This window comes from Pseudorca crassidens, chromosome 21 (assembly GCF_039906515.1).
Source record: "Pseudorca crassidens isolate mPseCra1 chromosome 21, mPseCra1.hap1, whole genome shotgun sequence".
Taxonomy (NCBI): domain Eukaryota; kingdom Metazoa; phylum Chordata; class Mammalia; order Artiodactyla; family Delphinidae; genus Pseudorca; species Pseudorca crassidens.
The window spans coordinates 17,060,515-17,088,239 of NC_090316.1; the positions used below are offsets into that span (position 1 = coordinate 17,060,515).

At 40.6% G+C, this 27,725-nt stretch overlaps 1 protein-coding gene and 1 long non-coding RNA gene across 8 annotated transcripts in view; one reads left to right on the forward strand and one right to left on the reverse strand.

The window, feature by feature from the left end:
• TRMT9B (tRNA methyltransferase 9B (putative)) overlaps positions 1-27,225 on the forward strand; it is a 65,751-nt gene extending 38,526 nt beyond the window's left edge. For 4 of the 5 annotated variants that reach the window (XM_067722096.1, XM_067722095.1, XM_067722098.1 and 1 more), the window contains 3 exons: positions 3,265-3,419; positions 10,751-10,924; positions 16,474-27,225. In XM_067722096.1, coding sequence (XP_067578197.1) covers positions 3,266-3,419; positions 10,751-10,924; positions 16,474-17,507 — 1,362 coding nt within the window. In that variant the 5' untranslated portion in view covers position 3,265 and the 3' untranslated portion in view covers positions 17,508-27,225. Of the gene's footprint in view, positions 1-3,264; positions 3,420-10,750; positions 10,925-16,473 lie in introns of those variants that run through there. The other variant, XM_067722099.1, reaches the window with a different exon arrangement.
• The window catches only part of LOC137216174 (uncharacterized), an 80,009-nt gene that overhangs the window by 25,807 nt on the left and 26,477 nt on the right, over positions 1-27,725 (reverse strand). The window contains exon 4 of one of the 3 annotated variants that reach the window (XR_010939625.1): positions 16,751-16,925. The exons of the other annotated variants lie outside the window; for them this stretch is intronic. This is a non-coding gene — a long non-coding RNA (uncharacterized lncRNA). Of the gene's footprint in view, positions 1-16,750; positions 16,926-27,725 lie in introns of those variants that run through there. 3 annotated transcript variants of the gene reach the window in all.

Sequence of the window (27,725 nt, forward strand, 5' to 3'; positions counted from 1 at the left end):
TTTTCCAAGGAACCACTTTCCATTGCACTTAAAGTCCAAAATAGTTCTTCAAGTTTTTGGTGCATTACGTTCTGACTTCTCTGTCCCTTTCAAATTACTTTCTCTTCTTTCATGACTCACCAACAAGGCATCAGCTCCAAGGCCTGGAATTTGTCAGCACACAGATTAAGACGCCTGGCTAAACCAAACCCTACCTGCCTAACTCCAGCTTGAACCCTATGTTACTACTTTAGCACTAGTCTTACTAGCTTAGTCATATTACCGGATTCACAAGGAATTTGCATATGTGTATACTGCAGGAAATTTAAACCCACAGACTGTTGAAAATGTCATATTAGATGGCCCCAACTCTACAAATCAATTTCATGGTCAGCTATATATTCTGCAGAATATAATCTTAAGTGTAAAATAAACAAAATGGATTTATATTGTTCACACACTTTATAATAGCTCTTTGAGGTTACCTGTTTATAGTAGAAGGAGGGCAACTTGGGGGGAAGACTTAGAGAAAGGTCTCCACGGGGTGTTGTTCAGATACTACAGATTCTGAGCTTGTAGTTGGAGCCAGATGGAGGGGAATCGAGTTTATGCTGATTGCCACTTAACATTGGCAAGTGCAATAAAGTATTAAAATTTATTTGTTTTACGGTTCTCAAGACTGTATTGCCTGATTGATTCCTTGAGGGGGGAAAGTTTTAAACAGACTTAAGTCTACTGAGATTTTGATTAAAGAGAAAAGCGCTCAGTGTTTGGGTTTTTCTCATGTGTAGGCAGTTATAGCCAGCCATATGTTTACTTTGTAAATTCTAGTTGAGGGTGCAATATAAGCTGTTTCAGTTTGGGTGGAAGTTTTGTCAGACATCACAAATGAGATTTGTACTCTGTCAGGAGTTTGCCAGATTTTTTGCAGGGACTGTGGGCAGGTCCGTGGTAATTAGGGATAACCTACTGCTAGTTTGTTTTAAGAGTAAATCCTGAAAAGCTCTATCCTCACAGTTGAGGGAATGATGGAATTAGAATATTATCATTTGGTCATAGTATTACTCAGCCATAAAAAACGAATGAAATTCTGCCATTTGCAGCAACGTGGATGGACCTAGAGAATATTATGCTTAGTGACATAAGTCAGAAAGAGAAAGACAAACACCATATGATTTCACTTACATGTGGAATCTAAAAAATAAAACAAATGAATGTATGTAACAAAACAGAAACAGACTCACAGACATAGAGAGCAAACTAGTGGTTACCAGTGGGGGAAAGGGGAGGGGCAAAAGAGGGTTATGGAATTAAGAGATATAAGCTACTACGTATAAAATAGATAAGCAACAAGTTTACATTGTACAGCACAGGGAAATACAGTCATTACTTTGTAATAACTTTAAATGGAGTATAATCTATAAAAATATTGAATCACTATGTTGTACACCTGAAGCTAATACAATATTTTAAATCAACTATACTTCAATTAGAAAGAGGCATCAATGGATTGTATGCTAAAAGTGGTGAGTGAGATGATGAGAAATAGGATATTTACATGGTCTCAAAGTATCTCTCATATTTCTTAAATAGAAAGCCGGGGAGGGGTGGCGGAGGGGTAGGCACTTTACAGTGGAGTAACTAGTCAGATGCCATCTTACCCAAGTGCTTCCTACTTCCTAGACTGGGAGTAATGAGGGGGTGGGCGTATGGAGGGAACACAGAGGCTGTGCAAGGACAATACCTTCTCTTACCATATTCCCATCTACAAGCTTGTGGGTGTAGGGTCCCCTCTCTTCCCACACTCCCCAGGTTACTCTCTTCTACCAAAGCCAATGTTACCCTCTGTACTCAGAGTCCATTCTGCTTGTTTGTTTGCTTGTTTGTTCATTTTTTGAAGGTCTGCTGTGTGCTAACTATTGAGGATTCAGCGTTAAGTAAGATAAATCCTCATTACCTAGGATCTTCCAGCCAGTGCTAGAAAAAAATATCTGACAGACTGTTACAGCCCTTGGTAATCTGTAGAGGATGCATGGGATGCAACAGGAGTACAAGGGGCAGGACTGAGCTAGCTGGTATGCACGAGTAGGGTCAAATGGGTTCTTCAGAGATTAAAAATACTTTCATATTGATTGGTAAAAAGCCACATTCTGAGCCCTTCCCTGGGATACTACTCCTCACTCACATGCCACAATAATTAAAAGATCAAACCCCAAATAAGCAGAGGCCTCTAAGAGCTGCTCTTGTACTCTGCCCACTCCTTTCTGATTGCCCTTATCCTGCATAGAAGTCAGGGAAGTCTTCCTGGAGGAGGCGATGCCTATGCCAAGGATGAACAGGAGTTCGCCTGGTAACGCACAGCACCCGTCCAGCCCCTGGATGACACGGGCTGTGTCATGCCTGAGAAGCCACGATCACTGAGTATTACAGGTGCATCTGATGCTGGGGAAGGGCAGTGAGAAATGGCTTCAAGAGGAAAACGGAGGCCGGATCAAAAAGAGCCTTGTATGCCCCCTGAAATACCTGAACTTGATCAGACAAGCTATAAAATGCCTTTGAAGAAGTCTAAGATAGGAAACAACACAGTAAGACTTATGTTGTAGAAAAACAATTGTGGCATAATTGAAGGAAAGGGATTGAAGCGCAAACAAACAAAACTGTTTACAGCCTGTTGAAGCAATTCAGGCAAGAAATGAGGACCTTTTCTAAAACAGAATCGGTAGGATATAGAGAAATGGTTGGAATCCAAAAAAATTAAAAAGGTAGAATCAATCGGGCTTTGTGATTGGATTGGAGTGCTGAGCGACATGCTATGAAATTTTAAAATCTATTTAGCATCCGATAGAACGATTTTATCCAAAGTGAACCTTTCTCTGAAAGAATTGATCTTTCAGAGAAACATACTATAATTAGCTCATTCCCAAATGACTGTTTTCTGAAGATGTGCAGGTAAGAAGGATGCATTTGCTAGCCTTTTGACAACTCTGGTGAGGTTCCAGTGAAGGCTGTGTTCTTTGCAGCTTATAAGAAAGTATAAAAACAGGGACTTCCCTGGTGGTCCACTGGTTAAGGCTCCGTGCTTCCAGTGCAGGGGCTGTGGTTCTGATCCCTGGTCAGGGAACTAAGATCCCACGTGCTGCGTGGCATGGCCAAAAAAAAAAAAGTATAAAAGCAACACAATCTTGGCAGTTGTAAGTTCCCAGTTTTAGGAAATCTGCATCCCCATCAGCCATCTCTGGTGCCTACTCTGAACTGCATTCCTTGGCATGGCCCTGTTTTCCCCAGGATGGATCATGCAGCCGCCCAGCTGGAGAAGCAGCACGTGCACGATGTGTATGAGAGCACCGCTCCTTACTTCAGCGACTTGCAGAGCAAAGCCTGGCCTCGTGTCCGCCAGTTCCTCCAGGACCAGAAGCCTGGCAGCCTCATCGCTGACATAGGTAACCTGGGGCGGTGCCACGTAATCTGAAATATATTCCATCATGCCTTTCCTTTTCAGATTCATTTTTCATTTCTGTTCTAACCAGAAGTCTGAAATTGTGTCCTTGGCATGTCAGCTCCTGGAATATTCACTTGATAGCAGAAATTCATACAGTCAAGCCAGAAAGTAGAAAAGCCCCTCAAATCTACATATAGACAGTGGCAATTTTTTCAGAGCCTTCGTGCACGTCCTCCCACAAAAATCAACCTGACGTTGCTTGAATAAATCAGGATTGAAATGGCCGCTTGTGAAACTGACCATTTTAAATTCAGAGTGGACTTCCCTGGTGGCGCAGTGGTTAAGAATCCGCCTGCCAGTGCAGGGGACACGGGTTCGAGCCCTGGTCCGGGAAGTCCCACATGCCGCGGAGCAACTAAGCCCGTGCGCCACAGCTACTGAGCCTGCGCGCTACAGCCCGCAAGCCACAACTACTGAGCCCACGTGCCACAAGTACTGAAGCCCGTGCGCCTAGAGCCCGTGCTCTGCAACAAGAGAAGCCACCGCGATGAGAAGCCCGTGCACCGCAACGAAGAGTAGCCCCCGCTCGCCGCAACTAGAGAAAGCCCTCACGCAGCAACGAAGACCCAACACAGCCAAAAAATTAATTAATTAATTTTAAAAATACTTTAAAAAACACTGAATGATTTAAAAAAATAATAAACTTAGAGACATTCACATTCATGAATACAGTGTTTTGGCGGCTTACGCTGAGTAGCTCCCACGCCTTCTACAGAAGAGCCAGAACTGTGAGATTATAGAAGAGGTCCTGTAACCTCTTAGGAATCTCATGGATCCTTTCCCTTAACTATTCCTTAGGGGTCTTATTATTAGAGCATATCTTTAATTAGATCATATCTTCATAATCAAGCAAATAATGATTTGCTTGGAGGACTTTGGCTCAGTATCTTTTGGAATCTAGAAGTGGTAAATCACAGCCCAGGAGATCTAAGATTACGTTTTAAGACATGGTAGGATTCCTATTTGAAGCATGCCCACTTAAAACTGCTTTCTAGCAATTACATGCATACGGCACCGTAAGAATCGTAAGTCTACAGTTACAAGTTCCGTCTAATTTGACATTCCCTCTAAATTTTGGTAAGAGAAACAGATGTGCCCAGGGCTTTTGGCTTGTTAAAGATGGTGCGAGCAGTGTACAATCTGGGGAAGGGGTACATGTCACGTAGAAGTGGAGAGTCTTTAAAAACATCTCTATCATGTCAACTTTAAAAAAAAATCTGGTTTCATAAAATGCAGTGAGTTTGGAACTCTTACCACTCATAATATAAGCAAAGTACCAGAATCTTAAATCAGTTGGGAGGAAAAGGTTTGGGGACAACAGAATATATACGCTACTTTCTCATACCTTCCACCAAAAATTCCAAATGGAGCAAAGATTTAAGTATAAGAAAATGAATTCATTAAAGGACTAGATGATGACTATAAAATTAAAAAAAAATTCTCAAAAGCAAAAGGCCTCTCAATGTATGACACAAAAAAAGGGAGAAGTCATAAAATAAAATACAGTTGATTGTCATTATCCACAGTAGTTAGGTTCTATAAAGTTTCCGTGAACCCTGAATTAGTGAATACTGAGTTATTGCCCTAGGGGAAATACTGGATTAGGTTCCTAGGAGCCTGTGGTCACAATGTTTTTGTCAACTGATCAATACCTAACCTTGTTTCACGTGTGTTTCTGTTTAAAGCTTTACACGCATGCGCTGCCAGTACAGACTTGGGCCCTGCAAATAAATTTTAGCAATTAGGTGAAGAGGCAGATACAGAGTCTGTGAGTAATGAGGGTTAATTGCATTGGTATTTTTGACAACATAAAATTTAAAAGGTTCTACAAGGCAAATTTCTAGACAAATATATAAACGAAGTAAAAAACCAAAAACAAACTAGGTAAAAATATCTGCAATATATCTGATAGAAAAATAGATAATTTTCTTACTCCGTGGAGCCTTCTTCAAAGTCAGTATGAAAAAGACCAACAACCCCCCTGCAAAATGATGAAACCATATGAACAAACAATTCAAAAATGGGGGGAATACAAATTGCCTAAAAAAATTTTTTTTTTTTTTTTTTTTTTGCGCTACGCGGGCCTCTCACTGCCGCAGCCTCTCCCGTTGCGGAGCACAGACTCCGGACGCGCAGGCTCAGCGGCCATGGCTCACGGGCCCAGCCGCCCCGCGGCATGTGGGATCTTCCCAGACCGGGGCACGAACCCGTGTCCTCTGCATCGGCAGGTGGACTCTCAACCACTGCGCCACCAGGGGAGCCCCTAAAATATTTCTGATAGGTAATCCATTTAAATGGCTTAACAACAAGGTACAAAAAAAAATGTACAGTGAAAAATATTCTCTCATCCCAGTCTTCCAGCGCCAAGTAATCCACATCAGAGGCACCATGCTCTTAGCTTCTTGTATAACCTTCTTGAGGTATTTCACATAAATATAAGCATATTTGTGCATGTAAGTGTGTGCATGGGTGGATTTCCCTTTTTCAATTACACAAATTAGTATGTTACACAAACTGCTATACACCTAGCTCGTTTCTTTTAATATACTGAGATCACTCCATGTTTGTTCTCATAGAACTGCTAACTATTAAAAGCTGCATAGCCTTCTATGCTGATAACACCATACCAACAGATATGTATGTTCTTTGCTACATTTTGCTACTACAAATGATGGCACAAATAATATGCTTTAAGTACCGCTGTGCAAATCAATAAATATATCTAGTAAATATGATTTTACCCATTTGTATCTTTTGATTTTTGTACTATTTACACTTTTTGCCACTCAGTAAGTAAATAAGAATATTTTGATTATACAGTGAAAGACAAGTTTTAAAATAAAATTGAAATGAAGAAGAAATCAATGAAAAGGAAAGAAAGAAGCCCAAAGGGATTAGTAGAAAAAAAAGGAAGTAGAACAATATGACTATCTCCAAAAGGAAATATTTTTTCTTTCTACATTTTCCACTTAGGTAAAATCATCAACAGTTTAATCTGACTGGTTATTAGATTAGCAATTTATAATTAATGACTAATAAAACTTTGTATAGGTAAAAAACAGGCAGAGGTAATCGGGTTCCAGTTGCCCATACAGGAATTATCTAGCTGCTTCGCTATTTTAGTGGTGCGATTTTTTTATTGGCTAAATTTTATTAAGCTCATCACCCCACTCCCAGCTGATCTGCTGAGATGTGTGATAATGGCTCCTGATGGAACCTAACTCTTCAGGGCAGGTATCAGGAATGAAGTGAGCAGGAACTGTAGTTTATATATAAAGAGCGTTGATGATTCAAAGACAGCAGAAATGCAAAGGACCCTCAGGAAATCCTGCGATCTTTGCAATTAAGGCAATACCTTTTCCTGAAATGGGCTAGTAATTTAAGGCCATTAGAAGATGGTGCATGCCAGGGATAAACTGGCAGTTTGGGACTGACATATACACATTACTATATATAAAAGAGATAAATAATAAGACCCTGCTCTATAGCACAGAGAACTCTACTCAATACTCCGTAATGGCCCATAAGGGAAAAGAATCTAAAAAAAAAAAGAGTGGATATATGTATATGTATAACTAATTCACTTTGCTGTGCAGCAGAAAGTAACACAACATTGTAAATCAACTGTACTCCAAAAAAATTTTTTTTAAATAAAATAAAATGGGCTTCTCTGGTGGCGCAGTGGTTGAGAGTCCGCCTGCCGATGCGGGGGACACGGGTTCGTGCCCCGGTCCGGGAAGATCCCACGTGCCGCGGAGCGGCTGGGCCCGTGAGCCATGGCCGCTGAGCCTGCGCGTCCGGAGCCTGTGCTCCGCAACGGGAGAGGCCACAACAGTGAGAGGCCCGCGTACCGCAAAAAAATAAAATAAAATAAAATAAAATAAAATAAAAAATAAAACTGAACCACATTTGGTTAACCAAACCATTTTATTATAACCTTATCCCTATATATATATAAAACCCATATTTCTCTCAATTCAAGCAAGTATTAAACTAATCAATTATGAATAAAAATGGACTGTAACATTTAAAAAAAAAAGAAGATGATACATGGAAGGTGTTCTGTGGTTTGAGGGCTTTACTTGGATTAGTTTAGGAAGCAGAATAAAGACTAGAACTAGATTCTTTTTTGAGCAAGGTGACCTTTTTACGTGACATCAGAGACAACTATCCTAATGGTATTGAAATTTTTATTTTTGTATACATAACTAAAATTAATTTTTCAAGAATTAAAATTCTTCTTGCCTTTTAACTCTCAATTATTTATTCCCATAGTCTATGGTCAGACTTCATTTGCTAAGTTATTCTCTAATTACCATTCCTTCTCTGAGTCAATAAACATTTAGAGCTCCTACTAAAGGGCAGGCACCAGGCCTGCAGAATAAAACATATTGCCTCATCTCTGACTTCAAAAGATGTACATAAAAGGAGAAAGAAATAGGCTATATTCTTCCTTTTCCCATAGCAAAAGAGAATTCTCTTTCAGATGAGGTCTTAGCAAAAAACTCTTAATTTATAAAATGTAGTTCTTTCTGCAAACTTCAGAGGGAACATTCAGATTAATTATTTCTAGCAAATACTCGCCCACCATGGGCCAAAATACCTTGTTGAATTGAGGCAATTATCTGTTTTCTTCCTTAGTTGTAGTGAGGTGCAGAATACAAAATAGAGGGGAACAGAAGCAATGCAGACACTTGCTACGGTATCTCTGCAGAACTACAGAAGGTTATCACTGAGATTTTGTAAAGGAGCATGACTGTTGTGTACAGGAGCTGCAGTACCAAAAATGTTCTGATTTATTTCTTGCATGTTTAAGATAATGAGGGACTAGCCTTGGCAGTATTCTTGATTTCCTCATTAGGATAAAATCTCCCCTCTCTAGCATCTCGGTGTCTGCACTTTGAAAATGGATAATTGCATCATATTCAGGAGTTCCATTACTATCCTTAAAAATGAATGCCATTAGAAATGAATACAGGGGACTTCCCTGGCAGTCCAGTGGTTAGGACTCAGTGCTTTCACTGCCGTGGCCCCGGGTTCAGTCCCTAGTCGGGGAACTAAGATCCCACAAGCCTCGCAGCATGGCTGCAAATAAAAAAAAGAGAGAGAAACAAATACAGGATATCAAAGGTATCAGGGGCACTGGAAACGTTTCAGGAGATGATGAAATCTGAAAAGACCTCCGTTTCCTCGTTGTTACCATATGCTCTCTGAACAAGTCCCTCTAGCTCCAATGTTCTATGAACCTGTTTTTATTAGTATCTTTGAAGTAATTTTCCCTTTCATTTCTCTAAATGTATCCCCTGAGCCAGTTCAAAACAGCAAAAAAATTTACAAGATGATTTTTCTTAAAATATGAGCATCGTCTTTGAAATGTTTAGGATTTCAATTTTAAAATACTTTGTGAATTATATCTTCCCCATGATTGCCCTCAAATATTGGATCCTTTTTTGCAAAAGCATTCTTAGAAACAGTGGCTACGAGATCTAAAATATTTCCAAGACCTCAATCATTTACATTGAAATAATGAAGCTGGAAATCTTATTTTTTATTCACAAGCTCTCCACTGTCTCAGCTGGCATCAATGAATCTTAATTCTGCTTTTAGTGTCTCATAATTTTGAATAGCACCTATTAAGGAGGAGTTACCAAAGAGTGTTGAGATGTATTTCAAAAGCAGCAAACTAATCATCTTTGAATAGTGGTAGATATTTTTCAGGCAAAAAAATTTAGAGCTAATGCCAGCAGGTAGGGATATCAACTCTAATGACATCTTTAAATATTTCTGAAAAAAGAAATAGATATGTCTGTACTAGAATAAAATACTAGGTACTAGATCACAGAAGGCTTTGTTTCAAGATGATTATTCCTTTACGTTACTACCTTCTTCACCATAATATCTGTGAGATCTGACTGATCTAAATCTTTGGGCTGTGTAAATCTTGAATTACTTGGGTCTCTGCCACCAGAAAGTGAATGTCAAAAATGGTCTATTTAAGGGACTTTCCTGGTGGTCCAGTGGTTAAGACTCCGAGCTCCCAATGCAGGGGGCCCGCGTTCAATCCCTGGTCAGGGAACTAGATCCTGCATGCTGCAACTAAAGATCCCGTGTGCTGCAACTAAGACCCGGTGCAGCCAAGTAAACAAATATATATATTTTTTTAAATGGTCTATTTAAGAAAAAATAGTTCTTTGTCAGAGTTGTATTCAGAGTTAATGGAGATCATTTAAAACCTAGCACTGACAACAGATTGGATAAAAAGATGCTGAAATCCTTTTTTCATTCAAATTTTAAATTTTTGAAAGGCCTGTTTTATTGTGTAAGTTATTTTATCTATACCCATTGAAAAGTTGTTGACAGTAGTCTGTTTTATATAGCCAGCAAGTGATGAAGGTTTGGCAAGATAACACAAGAATAAATGCCCAGAACATGTAGACCTAAACATAATGAAATATGTGTGTGAAGGTAACTTTTGTAAAGAGACTGGACCTTGTCACTAGGATCCTAGGGAACTATTATTCTCTGCTGGAGGCCAGCTGACATTTCTTGATTGTGCTATTCTGTTAAGAAAGCCCTATGGACATGACCTCATTAAATATACAATAAATAATATTTCTTTTTCCCATTTTCGTTTCCTCTTATCTCCTATATAAAAACATGTATGTGCTCCCTGAAGGCTTTTCTTTTTGTTTTTGTGTGTACCTTCAATCCATGTTGTGTTCTGTCTTGGTTAGTTAATACAGGCAGACCTCATTTTATTGCACTTCCCAGATTCTGTATTGTGTTTTGTACCAACTAAAGGTTTGTGGCAACCCTGCACTGAGCCAGTCTATTGGTGCTATTTTTCCAACACCATTTGCTCACTTCGCGTCTCTGTGTCACATTTTGGTAATTCTCACAGTATTTCAAACCCTCCACCAGCAAAAACATTATGACTTGCTGAAGGCTCAGATGATGGTTAACATTTTTTAGCAATACGCTGTTTTAAAATTAAGGTATGTACATTGTTTTTGTAGATATAATGCCATTGGACACTGAACAGACCACAGTATAGTGTAAATGTAACTTTTAAATGCACTGAGAAGCCAAAAGAGTCATGTGACTCGCTTCATTGTGACATTCGCTTTATTGCAAGGGTCTGGAATGGAACCCGCAGCATCTCCGAGGTTTGTCTGTATCAATTTATTTCTATTCCCTGTGATAAGACAAAGTAACCGACAATGTTCCACTTTCCATTAAGGATAGCGTGTAACACAGGTTTTCCTCTTACAGGTTGTGGAACTGGAAAGTATCTTAAAGTGAACAACCAGGTACATACCCTGGGCTGTGACTACTGTGCGCCATTGGTAGAGATTGCCCGGAGTAGAGGATGTGAAGTCATGGTATGTGACAACCTTAATCTCCCCTTTAGGGATCAGGGCTTCGACGCCATCATCTCCATAGGAGGTAAGGCAGCCCCGTCACGCATTCACTCTTCACCATGAGAATAACGTTACCTGGTTGAGGCTGCTCTCACAACTCAACATCCATTCTTTGTAGAAAGATCTATGTAATTCATTTTATCTAATTTTTAAAAATATTGCAACTGAACTATTTAACTAAGTTCAAATGTACTTATGGTGGTACATATGATTGTTTTTACTAGTTCAACCCTCAAACTGTTGTTTTCTTCTTTTTGATGACTCATTCCAATTTCTTTCACTTACGAGTAAGAAAGTATTGGAGGAATTGTACTCATTGAAAATAGTACTTTGTTCTATTGAAATGAAGCCAGATTCTTTCAACGTGAAGTAGATCTTTAGAAGTCATATTACCTTTTCCAGGCCACAGGTGTGCCCTTTATTAGCAGAATATTGTGGGACTAAGGCACTGAATGTCACTGGAAGGATGTGTCACCAACCTGCCACTCACTGTACAAAAGTCGCTGGGGAAGATGGTCCCACCTGGTCCCAGATTGCCTTGTTTTTATAGTGCCACTCTGCTCTCTTACTGCCAGAGACTGTTCATAAATCTAGGGAATACATTCCTCATATTCCCCCAACAAGTGTGCCCATGAGATATACATGCCAAAAATGAAAAGAAACAGCAGAAATCCATGCTTGAAATATACACAGGTAAGGGTCATTTTACTCAATACATACAGTCCTGAAACTTAGTGTGTTAGTCATGTTTAAGTATGCTGGGGAATCATGTTATTTAAGGAAATCTCGTGGCAAATCCTTTCCCCAAGTGAAAAATCTTTTGCAGGGCAAATTATTTCCTCCAACACACTTTAAAAAAATTCACGTATTTGAATATAACAAGCTTTATCAAAGCAAGGTGAATCTATATAAAACTGACTGCAGATAAACATATGGAATAAGACTGTTTGCTCCGTCCTGGACTAGATGAGAAATCGGTATTTCCACCATTAGCTGGGGCCTGTATCTTTGCATAGTGAGGGGATGCCGGCTTGGATGCCATAACCTTGGAACTAGTTAGGACTGGCAGGAGGTGGCTGCCATGGAAACCTGCTCTTTGACAGCCCTACTTCTTTGCTTAACAGTTTGAAACTGTTAAGTCCATTTGGTTTTAAGCATTAAGAGAAGGGATTCTTGTTGAACCAAGCAACACTATACAATGCTCTGAATCTTTAGTAGGAAGAATTTTTAGTTTGGTCATGCCACCTAAAGAACCAGAAATTGGAGGGAGGTCAGAGAAGTGTATTTTTTTGCTCTTCTATTGTTTACTTTAGTTGTAGAGTCTATACAGCTGGCTACCTACAAAGAGCCTGTGCTGCTGAACCACTGTTGCAGGCGTGGGGCTACTGACCAACTTTCTTACTTTGGGGAAATGCTCCATGTTGTACATGGTTAAGTCTTTCTTTTGTTTCAGTTTAAGTCTCCTGCCCACAGAGGAAATGGAGCACACCTGGTTGCCATCTTCCAATGAAAAATGCTTCCTTAGGTGGAAACCCAGCATGTGTTTTTATGAACTGTAACTATAAATTAACGTGGTGCAGTCAGTTTCCAATTAGATTTTACATTTAGAACTATATTATGAGAACTTTCAATAAACCATCTCTCCTATGTCCATATATATTTACTTCGCTATTTAGAATTCTGTATGTTGGCATTTCTTGCTTAACATGAAGCAATATAGTTTTAAATATATAGTTTTCCATGTCATTTAATAATGAGACAGTACACATCATACCTAATTATACATTCCTTATGTTTTACTCACAGATTACAAAAAGAAACAGTCTTTCTGCTTACTTTTAGAATAGTATGACATGTGTCTGGAGAGCTGACTCACTTTGTTATACAGCAGAAACTAACACACCATTGTAAAGCAATCATACTCCAATAAAGATGTTAAAAAAAAGTATAGTATGACCAAAATTTTATAAAAATTTGTTCATCTGTTGAAATAGTGTCAACCAACTATTCGTGCCAGTGGTTCGCAACTCGCGGTTACACGGCCCCCCACCCTCAGGCGATGCCTGTCAATGTCTGGAGACATTTTTGGTTGTCACAGCTGGCTATGTGTATGTGCTGCGGTCATCTAGTTGCTGCCTCCCCAGCTCCCACAAGAAAGAATCATCTAGCTTGTTTACAAACGCCAACAATGCTGAGGTTGAAAAATTCTGCTCCATGCTAAGCCCACGGATTCTGAATGCTTCCAGTTAGATGAGACAAACACCCTTGAAAAATTAAATAACAATACATCATAAAATCCCAAGATATAACAGGACTTTAAAGATGATCTTGTGTAATTTCTGATTCTGGAGTCCAGTCATTGAATTCTACCTACCCACTTGTTCAATTCAACACCCTATCCTACAGGATACATATACTGAGTGCTACTTTTGCCTTTAAATTGTGATTATGATTTTTAAACAACAGGGGACATTTTTATCCTTTAAAATTCAACACAGTTTCCTGACATTGATAAAATTCATATAAATATATGTTTAGGTCCCATCTGGGTTACATTTACAATGTTTCTTAATAGAACATGTATGCATAGGCATGTATAATACATTTTATATGTAATGAAAACTTCATTTGTAAATTTTTTCTTTTTCAAAAGCATTTGGCTTAAAAGTTACTTAGTATTATATGTTAAATATAAAATATAATATGAAAGATTCGGATATTTCCTGGGTGAGATTATGGTATTAAAATGGATTATCGCATAACAAATATTTCAGGAATGAAAAATATAAAGATGTTCTTCCTTAAAAACAAAACTTCTGGCGACTTCCCTGGTGGTCCAGTGGCTAAGACTCCGCGCTCCCACTGCAGGGGCCCGGGGTTTGATCCCTGGTCAGGGAACTAGATCCCACATGCCACAACTAAAGATCCTGCATGCTGCAGCTAAGACCCGGCACAGCCAAATACATAAATAAATATTTAAAAAAAAAAAAACCAACTTCTGAAGCCAAAAATTCTGAAATGTTGAAGACCTATAAATCTGATAAAAAGAAATTACTGTATTAAAATAGTCCTGGTTTAATAGCGTTTTTTGTTTAATGGCCAAAACACAAGAATACAGTCAATTCTCATTATTCACCGTGGTTATGTTCTGTAATGTCCCATGAACACTGAATTAACAAATACTGAACCTTTGCTCCCAGGGGAAATATAGGATTAGGTTCTTGTAAGCCTCTGGTCACAATACTTTTGTCAACTAATCAACACCTCATCTTGTTTTATGTGTGTTTCTGTTTAAAGATGACTTATTTAATTTTGAACTCATGCCAGCAGCACTATAACACCCAAAAGGAGCTCATCTAATTCACATATTTTCTCTGTAAGACACATCGCAGCCTTACGGCTTACGAACCCTAGACAGCACTTCCACCCGGTGCTGGGGCAGGGCTGTGAGGGATCGTCAACAGAGAGACCACCAACAAAACACCAAAATGCGAAAACACACGGCACGAAACAGACTGTGAAAAGGACACTTGTTGACAGCACCAGAGCTGAGACAGGAAGGCAGAGCGTCTCCTCGCTGGACCCCAGCTGGGAACGTGTGCCTTGGGAGGCTCAACTTTCTGGCTGTTCTATGCATGTCAAGGAATGACTACAAAAATGCTAAGCATACTGAGTTCTGAAGTCACAAGACAAATTTAGCAAGTAGGCAAATTTGCAGATACAGAATCCACAGATGACGAGGACCACCTGCATTTAGAAAACACACCCATGGAAGTTCCAGAGCGAATGAGGTGCAAGTTATGGGGGACACTAACGGCCAGGAGTAGTCATAGATGTGAACGTTAGTACTGTCCTAAGCCTTACTCAGTCCTGACTTCTCTGCCCCCTTTTAGTTCATTGACCATGACACTACTTCGAGAAGTGTAAGCTTTCAAACTGACCATTATAAAGGGCCCTTTCTTTGGGGATGGGGATTGGGGAGAACAGCCTGACACCTAGTGAAGTAAAGTAATTGGTCAGAGATCACAAGGCTGGTCACTGGTAGATCTAGGACAAAATACAGTGGTGTCCTGTTGTTTAAATGCATTTGAACCTAATACCTCTCGCACTGCTGCATGGTACAGTAAGAGAAACAAGGGTTTGTGCACTGCTGATAGGAAGGCAAACCTGATTGGGAACAATACAAAGTGTGCCTCTCGTATAATCTTCCTTTGACACCTTTAGCCATATAATCATCTCATTTTAGGCACTTACTATCTCTCTGTGGCAGGTAAACTAAAGAGATGTATTTGCCTGAAACCATTACTAACGTCTGGATTATGCTGAGCTTACAGGAGCTGTTTAATCTTCTCTGTTCCCTCACTACTCATATCTGAGCAGTAGTGTCCAGACTTTCCTGAGTGCTAATTTCCTACCTGAGATAAGTGATAGGCATATGTATGGAAAAATAATTTGATGTTTTCTCTTGACACAGTGTGATTAAACTCTAGAAGCTAACAGACCAGTGCTTTCTATATACTGTTGGATAAAAATATGCCTAATAACCCACCTAAGACTAGATACAGGCAGTCCTGCTTGACTCTCACTTTAACTTTGCAAAGACTGCAAGTAAAATGATGACCTATAAGCTGCTTTCTCCTAAGTATACACAATTTCATATTATATTAACATTATTAAATACTATAAGCAATCATTACTACATGTCAAAAGTGCATCATACTAAGTGAAGTCAGTCAAAGACAAATATGTGATATCACTTATGTGTAGAATTTTTTAAAAAATGATACAAATGAACTTATTTACAAAACAGAAACAGACTCACAGATTTAGAGAATGTACTTCTGGTTACTGGGGCGGGGAAGGGTGGGGAGAAGGCATAGTTAGGGAGTTCGGGATTGACATGTACACGCTCCCATGTTTTAAGGTAGATGACCGGCAAGGACCTACTGTATAGCACAGGGAACTCTGCTCAACATTCTGTAATAGATAACCTAGATGGGGAAAGAATTTGAAAAAGAATAGATACATGTATATGTATAATCACTTTGCTGTACACCTGAAACGAACACAATATTGTTGATCAACCATACTCCAATATAAAATTCTTGTCCTGAACTTTATTTTATTTATTTATTTTTTTACATCTTTATTGGAGTATAATTGCTTTACAATGGTGTGTTAGTTTCTGCTTTATAACAAAATGAATCAGTTACACATATCCATATGTCCCCATCTCTCTTCCCTCTTGCGTCTCCCTCCCTCCCACCCTCCCTATCCCACCCCTCCAGGCGGTCACAAAGCACCGAGCTGATCTCCCTGTGCTATGCGGCTGCTTCCCACTAGCTATCTACCTTACGTTGGGTAGTGTATATATGTCCAATATAAAATTTTAAAAAATAAAGCATACCTCTCTCTTTACCATTCTTCCACCCAGAAAACAGTTGTGATATAATTCTAATGAAAGTCTTTATTTAGGAAAAAAGATGCATCATTTTTATATGGAAAATACTAGCCTATAAACGTGTAGGTTTACGTGTGTATATACCCACTGAGATCTAGTTTCTTCTTTTTCAGTCATACATCATTTTTCTACAAAACAAAGAAGAATCAGAGCAATAAAGGAAATGGCCAGGGTCTTAGTTCCTGGAGGCCAGCTGATGATTTATGTTTGGGCCATGGAACAAAAGAACCGGCACTTTGAGAAGCAAGACGTGCTTGTTCCATGGAACAAAGCCTTGTGCTCCCAGCCCCTCTCGGAATCCAGCCAGCCTGGGAGAAAGAAGCAGTGCGGGCATCCAGAAAGAAGCCATCCCTACCCCCCTCCCTGCTCTGCGTGTCGCTGTCCCATTTGTTTTAAGGGGCGCTGTGATTCGAGGCGGTCCCGCAGCGTGGACCGTGACTCTGCTCTAGCTGGCACCTGCTGTGCAAATATTTCCAAGGAAGGCGAGGAAGAAAACGGATTCTATAACATGCTGGGGAAATCTTTTCGTTCCTGGTTTTCCTCTAGATCTTTGGATGAATCAACTCTGAGGAAGCAAATTGAAAAAATGAGACCCTTGAAAAACACAGAAAGTTGGGCCAATAGCACGATATCCACCCAGCCTTCAAGACACTCAAGTTTCGACTTAGATCATCCAGAGCCATTTTCGACAGGAGAGCAACATTTAGATGAGGAAGTGTTTGTGGAGACTTCTCAGAAACGCCTGGAATGGCTGAGAGCGCCCGCCACACACAAACACCTAAATGGAGACCATCCAAGAGGCGTGAGGAGAAATGGAGATGGGAATTTTCTGGGTAGCACCAATACCGGGGAGAATTGTACGGATGCAGGTAACTTAGAAGAGGGTACCCCTTCTGCTAGTAAAATATGGAGGAGGATATCTGCAGCTGATTCCAAAGATTCCAACCCAGGTGACACCATTTCTGTCGAAGAACAACAGCCCGACATTTTGGAATCTGGTGCCTTTATGCGCTATTACCACGTGTTTCGAGAAGGCGAGCTCTATGGCCTGCTGAAGGACAGTGTGTCGGAACTCCATATTCTGAGCTCTGGGAATGATCATGGCAACTGGTGTATCATTGCAGAGAAGAAGGAAAGTTGTGATTGATCGGATCATTTCAGACATCTCCTCCAAAAGATGAACCCCATTCTTCTCACTGGGTCTGTGATATGGTCCCCTGAATGGGCATCCAATTTCGTCATTTGGTCTGTATTGAATCCATTTATATTTTGGTCTATAGAGACTATGAATTCATCATCTTTTTAGTCTATAGACAAGCACAGTGCTTGGCATCTGAAGCATCTGACAAAGAGTATTTGTGGTTAAATGTTAATATAAGAGATCTGAAGAAGCAATATAACATGAACTTCAATACAGCTGAATCACTATAACAATACATGTATACTGTTTTTCAGTATTATATAGTGACTTCAAAAGATTCTGCTTTTAAGTATACCTTTTAAAAACATCATTTGTATATAGGAAGGGGGTAATTCCTACTTCTCTGGTTATAATTTAGATCTGTGTGCAAGATAATAGGTAAACTCGTACCAGGGCACAAATGTAATTTGAACCAGGTGATAAATTATTTCGTTGCCAAGGCCTTGCTTCTATTTAAAGTCTTCAGAAAGGTGAGAGATGGTGGAGAGAGACAAGAAGGGTTCCGAGAACTTTTCTAGATGATAAGCGAACTTGCTTCACGTTAAGTAAATAATAAGGTTTTTGATGTTGCTCAGAGGCTTTAAAGGCACTGTCAGCATGTAGAGAGTGGAGTATGTGGGCACAGGGAAGTTGTTGCAAGTTACCCAGGTGGTATTCTTCCAACTTATTAGAAGCAGGAATATCCAGTTACGGCAAGACCAAGATTGACTAATGAGTTTTCATCTGGAATGATGCTTTACTTATGCATTGAAGGGATACTTAGGAAATGAGAATCTGGTTGAAACAGTGCTTTTTATTGGTTCTCAAAACAAACAGATCATTAAGGTACAAGATATTTGGACTTGGTGGAGGACTGATTGTTGGACCGTTAAAAATAATATCTGGGCATTTATCTTACTGAAAGGGACTACATTTTAATAGTTATATTAGGGACTTAGGTAGAATCAAGTTCTATTAATTAAAGGTTCAATTTTTGCCACTTTATAGACAAACGAATAGCTGGGCACTGTCTGGTCACCACATCTGTTTACATTTAACCATGGGTCTGTTTAAATCCATGTCGTGGATTCCGAGACACAGATATAATTAGGAGAAGCAAAAGTAAGTTGACCCAAGAATACAGTTTCAGGCAGTTCCTTAATGAGGAGAGAATCAACACTTGACAAAAGGCTTTTTACTGTATGGGCCACTGTAAACCCAGAGGAAACCCAATTCTTGTTTTGTTTTCCACTGAAATTACTAAAATAGTATAAGATTTCATTTGTGTTGGGTTTATTTTTCCATTCGATGATTGTGCTCTAACTTAAAATAATGATGCTACTTTCAAAGAAATTTAAAGGACTTTTAAAAAAAATTTATTTAATTTATTTATTTTCGGCTGCATTGGATCTTCGTTGCTGCACATGGGCTTTCTCTAGTTGCGGCAAGCAGGGGCTACTCTTCATTGTGGTGTGCGGGCTTCTCATTGCAGTGGCTTCTCTTGTTGCGGAGCACGGGCTGTAGGCTCGTGGGCTTCAGTAGTTGTAGCACGCGGGCTCAGTAGTTGTGGCTTGCAGGCTCTAGAGCACAGGCTCAGTACTTGTGGTGCACGGGCTTAGTTGCTCCACGGCATGTGGGATCTTCCCGGACCAGGGCTCGAACCCCTGTCCCCTACATTGGCAGGCATATTCTTAACCACTGCCCCACCAGGGAAGTCCTAAAGGATTATTTTTAATGTGCATCTGAAAAGTACTGGTGTTTATTACTCTCTCTTGGCTTCGAAATAAGATTGCATCATCACCTTTTCGTTTGATGAGGTTGTCGGGTGGAAGTGAGATCTACGATTTATATTGTTCGGCACACAGTTTGCATCAGAGGGACGGTGAAAACAGACATAAAAGTGGAATATAAATTAAAATTTAATTTAATGTCTTCCATTTCTTAAATGAGGACATTAAGTCATGAGTGTTAGTGGGGGTTTTTGGTGGAAAGAAATGTTCTCAGAGTCAGAGACATTCTTACAATTAAGGCTTGATGACCTTTTTATTACGAGTGGATTTTTCCTCTCCTTGAAGCCTGTTGTCACATGTATCTTTAATCCCAGCCTTGCTGCTAGAAATCTGTTTCAAGTCAGGGCTTTCTGGTGGTAGCCCACCACTTACATGGAACTCAAGTTTATTAGATTGCTCCAGAAAAGCTTTGAGCAAACCTATATGAGCAACTCCACACACACACACACACACACACACACACACACACACACCACTTTGTATAAAATGACTCTCTAGAATAGTTCTTTAGAGAGGAATATTTTCACATAATTTTGACAGGGCTGTAAATTTAAAAAACACTAATAATAGCGATCTTTCGCCCTCCATCTACCGAGCACAAGAATTCTATTCATCCAGACGTTATTTCGTATGCAAATATTTGACTTTGTGGTTGATAACATCTCTTTGGTATTCATGTGCAAAGCACTCTTAAATCTAACTTCTGCCTTTGGAGATATATACATACATATATATGTATAAATCTCCATGGATATATATGGATATGGTATATCCATATACTTCATATATACATGATATATATGCCCTTGAAGACCCAACCTAATGTAAATATCTTGATCATTTAAAATAAATTATGTTCATATTAGGACTGTCCTTAAAAGGAAATACAAATAAGTGAGTTTAAACATACACAGGTTATTTGTGAGTATTCAGTCGGCCTTAACTTGCTCTATTATAGATTTTGCTAATCTATCTGAAGTACATACTTTGAAAACTTAGACTCCGTTACTAACACTGGATCAAGGAGTGTCTTTCCTGTCCATTCCCCTTTACTTGTTGGCATCACTGCAGAGTCCCACTATCTGAAGTGGAGGTGAGCATGTGCGGGGGATTCTTGGAAGGGCCTTAAAAACCTCTGCTGGCTTATTGATGCCTCACTGGTCTACTTGAGGAATTCCATAAACAGTCAAACGATTTGGGGGAAGTGCGTTAACATGGACAAAGGATGCAACCAGGCGAGCGGCCCATTCAAACTATTATTTTTAAAATTGTCACCAAAGTGATTAAATGACACCAGCAAGTCATGGTAACTAAGAAACCATCAACACACGTCTTGGATTATCAATTTCGTTTGTTCTTCCCTTCTCACCACACATCCCTATATACAAGATGGTGTGTGATTTCTGTTTTTAGTTTGCCTTTCTGTGTCCTTCCAAATTCTAGATGTCAGTACTTCCTCTGGGTTTTAACTGACCATCAGTTGAACTGGCAAAAATTAGCAGTAATCCAGAGAGAAAATAATCCAGATTTAAATCAGCTAGGAATGTTAACGTACTTGTATATTAATGGCCATCAAAAGAATAAGCACTGGGCTTCCCTGGTGGCGCAGTGGTTGAGAGTCCGCCTGCCGATGCAGGGGACGCGGGTTCGTGCTCCGGTCCGGGGAGATCCCACGTGCCGCGGAGCGGCTGGGCCCGTGAGCCATGGCCGCTGAGCCTACGCGTCCGGAGCCTGTGCTCCGCAACGGGAGAGGCCACAGCAGTGAGAGGCCCGCGTACCGCAAAAAAAAAAAAAATGAGTTGTGAGCACTCAGTTTGGGAGGGAGGGGGAAATGGGGTATAACCACTGGCCGGGCAGCTGCAGTCTGGGAAGAACAAATTAGGGCAAAAGCCTGAGCATGTCTCTCGTATTGTGTAGGAAATATGAAATAATAACAGCAGCTAACTTCTTAAATATCTAACATGTATTATTTTATCTGTAATCCTCACCATTGCGAAGTATACTTATTGCTCCCACTTTGCAGATTAGGAAAACTGAGTCAGAAAGAAATCAATTAAATTGCCCAATGCCACATTCATCTAGTAAAGGGCAGGGCTGAATTTCAAACCAGGCAGCTGCCTCCCAGCCTGTGTTCTTACCCACAACACTGTAAACCCCCAGTCATGGTGCAAGGCAGATTATGAGAACATTTCAAGGGAAGTGTGATTAGCCCCTTTCCAAATAAGCTTTAGTAAGGTTAAGCAAAGATTTCACAGTTAGACAGTAATTGGACAGGAATCCCTTATATATTTTTCCCTATCTTTTATATTAACTTTTTTCATTTGTAATTCTCTTTCCATTTGATTTTAATTAAAAAAAATAGTAACAAAATGCTCTGTGATCACTTTTATCCAACTCTTCGATCCTCTAAAAATTGGTATTATTGTTTTCCCATTTTATAGGTGAGAAAATAGAGGGCTATTCAGATATTTCATTCCTTCCGTTTGTTCACTGAACCCCGTTATGTGCCAAATACATAGGATAATACGGCAAAGAATATCAGGTATATCGAGGATACACCGAATATAAGAATTAACTGAGCAGAAAGTGCCAAACTGGAGCAGTTTTTTTCATATTCCTTGTGCACCTACTACCGCATTCTATTCGTTTGCTTGAGAAAAGCAATTTACAAAAACCCCTCTTAGAGAATCTCAACGCATATGAGCATATTTAAGGCTTCCCCTAAAGTAAACTGGGATTTGATTTAACTGAGCTTGCCCTCAACATGGTAACATCCTCTGGCACAAGCATTCTGTGGAATACATTTCAGAAAATAACACACCCAACAGAGTAAAATGCAGCCTCCTTAGGATGGCCTGCACATCCCCCACTTCATAAATTCTCTCAAGTGTTTTTCAGGCTCATCTCTTGCAATTGCAAACATTTTTTTTCTGTTTTGCAATCTGCTGTTTTAAACAACACTTTCATTAGGATTTACATAATGACAAGTAATTATCACATCCCCTGGATATAAACTTGAATTTTAAATGCCAACTGTAATCCTTCTCCAAAGAAAAATGCATGGAACAGACTGCATTCTGTCAATTCAAAGGGCATCTGAGATAAGTGTCATCACACACCCATCCAACAGATGGAAGAACCATGGAAGTGGAAGGGAATTACAGAAGCATCAGCAGACCTCAAACCAGAACACTCAACCCCCCTCATCCCAATCTCAACTCAAATTTATGATTACTGGTTTGATATTATAGACTCCATATCTGCAACCTCGAATAGCTACAAAACTGGAGTGGGAATATTTTAAAAGAACTCTTACCAACTAAGGACTGAAATGGTAATGCACATAGAAAGCATTTGGCATGGTATGGGGAATGCAATCACGGAAGCCTAAGAGAGCTAATCAAAGAGCTCACTGTGAACTGCCTATTTTTTATTCACCATGGTCCTCCAGTATGTGATGCATTCGTAGGAATGTGAATCATTTCAGTTATAACCCACATTCTGTTCCCCTCTAGAAGCAGGTCTTTCCCAATTGCTTATGCCTTGTCATCACTCTACCTGGGTGGGAGCAGAGCTATAATGTAATCTACATGGCCAATCTGACGGACCGCTTGTGAGAGGTGATTGTCAAATTGGATCTCTCATGGGGCAAATCAATATATATTTTGTCTCTCCTTCAGCTAGAACTGGCAAAAATATAATTTACTCAACCCAACTGATTATTAATTAATCTACATGTAAAAATATATTTTCTCCACACAAAACATTTATTCTTCTCTGGATATTACCTCCATAAAGAAAAGACAGAGGGTCACTGTCATTAATCTGTAGCCAGTGTAACTGAATGTTGAATTCCATGAAAAATTTACATTTGTATTTATGCTCGCCCAGAAGGGAATCTGGCTGAATGACAGGCATTTCTCTAATGCAATCATACCACTTCCATGAGATTTTCTATTAACGTATGTAGACGGACACCGTTAGTAAAGGTTTGCTTTTCTATTCTACTTATTTACACTACTTATTACCCTGGCAATACTTAAGGCTCACTAATGTGGACCCCAGTGGAATTTCTCAGATACTTTGAATATGTATGTAAAAACTGTCCCATTTTCTTTAGATGTTCTCTTAAATATGTATGTAAATATATATGTATGTATATTCCTCGACATCTAGTGTTTGCTGTCACTAGTGACCTTCTTATGCACTTGTAAAAACGTTAAATTAGCAATTACACTGGAAATGTATTTCATTGAATACATTTTGTTTTGGGGAAATGTGAAGAGAACTGTCATATATTATTGTGCCTCCTCTGGTGTTGACGTGTATTTGTATCAAAAGTGCAAAAATCCTTTTCTTCTACAATATAGTTAGTTACTTTAGCTTTTCCCAGATGAAGCTAGCAATAGTTCTAAAAGGACAAGTTGATGTAAAATATCGTGACGTTTGTACTAAGTTGGAGGTATTTTATTTGCATTAACCAATAACGTTTAGGATCTTTTGTAGTAAGTATTATTAAAAATAGTGTAATTTGTATGCCTATGAAATGTATAAGATAGTTTGTTATGTCTAAATGTACTTTCAAAAATGTTACTAGATGAACAAAATTCTGCCTTTCATCTCCACTCTTGAGTGTGACAGGACAGGTATTACCCTATTTCCATTCACACAGGCACCTCTCCTTAGACTCAACAGAACTGGGCGAATTTGTATTTGGATTCTGTTAGCTTTGTCGAAAAGAAACGAAGCTAGCCATTTAATAACACAGTGTCATTAAGGGGTTAATAAAGGGATATTATTGACTAAAGCAAAAAGACATCTTTTAAGATGAATAAAGATGTATTAGACTATCTGAAAGTGGGCATGTGTGAAAATACAATACTAATATTGAAAGAGCATCATTTTTTATGTTATTGGAATGCAAGCACTTTTATTCTTTTTCCTGACCTGCTCCATCTGCAGGCTGTCAGCTCATTATCAGAGTTGGGGGTGTGACGTAAAAGGGGATTGAGGCCGGCACTGCTGTGGCTCCCAGCAGGGCCGCGTTCGAGCAGCAGATGGTGCCCTGGCATGTGCAGCCCTGACCACCTCCCATCCCTTCAGCATCTCCCCGAGCAATGGAAGAAGCTACTGCATCTCCCCAAGCATCCGTGTGCTGACGAAAACTGATGATGTGGGCTTGGTCCTTGGAGTTCACTGATCAAGGGTTAAAATGAAAACCAACCAGTGACCAATTATCTAGCCATCAGTTACTAGCCCGAGCATGGCCGCTTGGGAGACAAAAATGAAAAGTACCGACGACAAATGAAATACAACCTGTGCCCATCTTTTGGCAAGAATCAACGAAGCCTCCATCATGCACTATGCACTCTTTGGCAGAAATCTCTCAGTTTAAAAACATCACTAGTTCTTGTCTTTAGAAACCATCACTTCTTCCATCTTTGTGCTCATCTTGCATTTTTGAAACATCTAAGTGTAAATTCAGCTTTAAAAGCTCTATGCGTCACGGGTTTGTTAGCAGTTTTTAGAGTTTTCTCGACGGTTGGAATCAGAAGGAAATCACCAGCTTCAGTGCCTGCTTTTTACTGTAGGCATCGCTCCCCGCCCAGTCCCCAGGGTCAGGGCACAGAAGACAGTCCCCATGACGATGGTGTACCTGGAAGCAGTCTCAGGGGGTGGGAAACTGACAGATGCTTGAGCTGCCAGGGACCTAAGCTGTCACTGACTCCAAGAAGGAGGGACTTGCCCCAGCCAAGAACCAGACCTGCCCTTCCCACCACACCACACTGTATTCCTTCGGGGGCTTTCGGCCCTTTGCATCCATCCAGGCCTTTGTCACACTGCAGCCCCCAGCTCAGGTCCCATCTTCAGGGAAATCACCCCGATCCCACTGCTACACGTCGATTCCATCTTCACCCTCCTACAGCCCTGTGCATTTAGGGTAACTGACAGCATTACTTTTCCATATTCACCTTTAGCAATGAAAAAGCCTTCCTGCCTCATCCATGATTTTGTCCCTTATGTCTCTCCAATTAAAAACGAAAAACGGCAAGTTGACTAACACCTTTCCAGCTCCAGTCACTTTTGCACCTGGTGTCTTTCTTCTCCGTGTCACCCCCAACCCTGACCTCCAGAAACCAACCCTCATTTGCCATTTTAAATGGCCCACCTAAATGGACGTAATAATGGAGCTCTCCCACCCACCGACGACTCCAAGCCTGGCTTCTGAGCACGAGAAAGGAAGAGTCCAGCTCTGGCTGCTGGAATTCCACTCCTGGGATCAGCTGCCTGTGGAGGGCTGTGTCTCAACTTCACTGACTCCCCGCATTTTGAGTCTCCTCCCAAGATGTCTTCTCCTCATAGATCCCGTACTTCTAAGTCCTCTCATCTTTCTCTAAGGCTCCCAGGTGGGAAGAGTTAAGTGTTCACTTATCTGTGAGATTTTTATTTGAGGACTGATGATAACTGATGCTGTGGGCTTGGTCCTCGGAGTTCACTGATCAAGGATTACAACCACCAGTGACCAATATTCAACCGTCCGTTACTGGTTTTTTCTTTCTCTTGAAGAGAAAGAGGCCACGGTATTTGGCTAAGTATACAATGAAGGGCATGAGAGTTGGAGATACAAAGGGAAATCCCTTACTTCCCAAAAGTCACTCCTGAAAACTCAGGGCAGCCAGACCTTCATGTTCAGGGCTCCCTTGCTCCAGAGGAGAACAGGACCATGAACTTAACCCGATCCATGCCTTTGAGAGGCCGGGGCCCCCAAAGGGTTGATCAATGGAGATGCCGCATTAAGAGGAAGGCTGGAGCAGCCCCACGGGCAGGGAGCCAGTTGGGGCCCCCAATGCTGCCCCAGGGGTGGAAGGAACCTGCCGGGGGGGAGCCCCACACGTACCACGAGCCTGAGCACTGGCCCCATGTTTGGGAACCTTGGCAAAGATTCCTGTGCCCAGGCTTCGGGCTTGGCATAAAGTGGGTGGAGCTGCGACTTTCAAGGGGCACAGTGGGGCCATTTCCACAGGCCTTGTTCTTGCCCTGTAATGAGAGACCACCATCCTTGTGCCCCGGACAAGGCAGTGGGCTGCTTGTGCGCATCCTCATCAGAGGCACCTGAAAGTTTCTCATCAAAAGAAATGCAGTTGGGGCTTCCCTGGTGGCGCAGTGGTTGAGAGTCCGCCTGCCGATGCAGGGGACGCGGGTTCGTGCCCCGGTCCGGGAAGATCCCACATGCCGCGGAGCGGCTGGGACCGTGAGCCATGGCCGCTGAGCCTGCGCGTCCGGAGCCTGTGCTCCGCAACGGGAGAGGCCACAGCAGTGAGAGGCCCGCGTACCGCAAAAAAAAAAGAAATGCAGTTGGTTCCCCAAAGTTCCATGAAACGAGTTGAAGTCCACGTGAAGTTGATCGTTAGGGTGTCCTCATCCACTCCCACACCCCTCTGTTTTATTAACGGGGGACCTCAGTGTGTGAGCTCAAGTGAGCTGCACACTCCATGCAGGAAGCGCTCCCTGCTCTGGGGGGAGGCACAGCCCAGCCATCCTGAAGAAAGTCCCCCATTTCACCTTGTGAGGCCTCAGCGCCCAGAAGTGGGTGTTTATGGAGAACCTGCCTGGTTTTCACTACCGTGATACATCAGTACAGGCAGACCTCATCTGGTTGTGCTTCACAGATATTGCATTTTTCACAAATTGAAGGCCTATGGCAACCCTGCATATGTATCTGTGTCACATTTTGATAATTCTCGCAGTATTTCAAACTTTTTCATTATTACTGTGTTTGCTGTGATGATCTGTGATCAGTGATCTTTGATGTTACTGTTGTAAAAATATTATGATTCCCTGAAGGCTCAGAGGGTGGTTAGCATTTTTTAGAAATAAAGTATTTTTAAATTAAATTATGTACAATTTTTTAGACATAATACTATTGCACACTTAATAGACTACAATATACTGTAAACGTAACTTTTATATGCACTGGGAAACCAAAACATCTATGTGACTTCTTTTATTGTGATATTCACTTTATTACCATGGTCTGGAACGGAACCCACAATATCTCCGAGGTCTGCCTGTAACGGATTCAAAGTGAGTGGAGTAACCACCCCAAGAAGGGTACTGAAAACATAGCAACAGACAGTGCTATTTTCTCCATCATTTTAAAGATGGTGCTTTTAAAACTCTACATTTCTTTATATCTTGTGTTGGACAATTTTTAAACAATTCCTTTCGGCAAGGAGCTATCTAGGGACTGTTGGAGATCTTATGGGGATAAGAGACAGTCCCTGGTCCCAGAGAACTGAAAACTAGCAGGAGAGATAAGATGTGCACAGTTCTCTCTTTCTGGAATATTCTTCCACCCCCCCACTTGGCCTGACTTAACTGCACGTCCACCTCA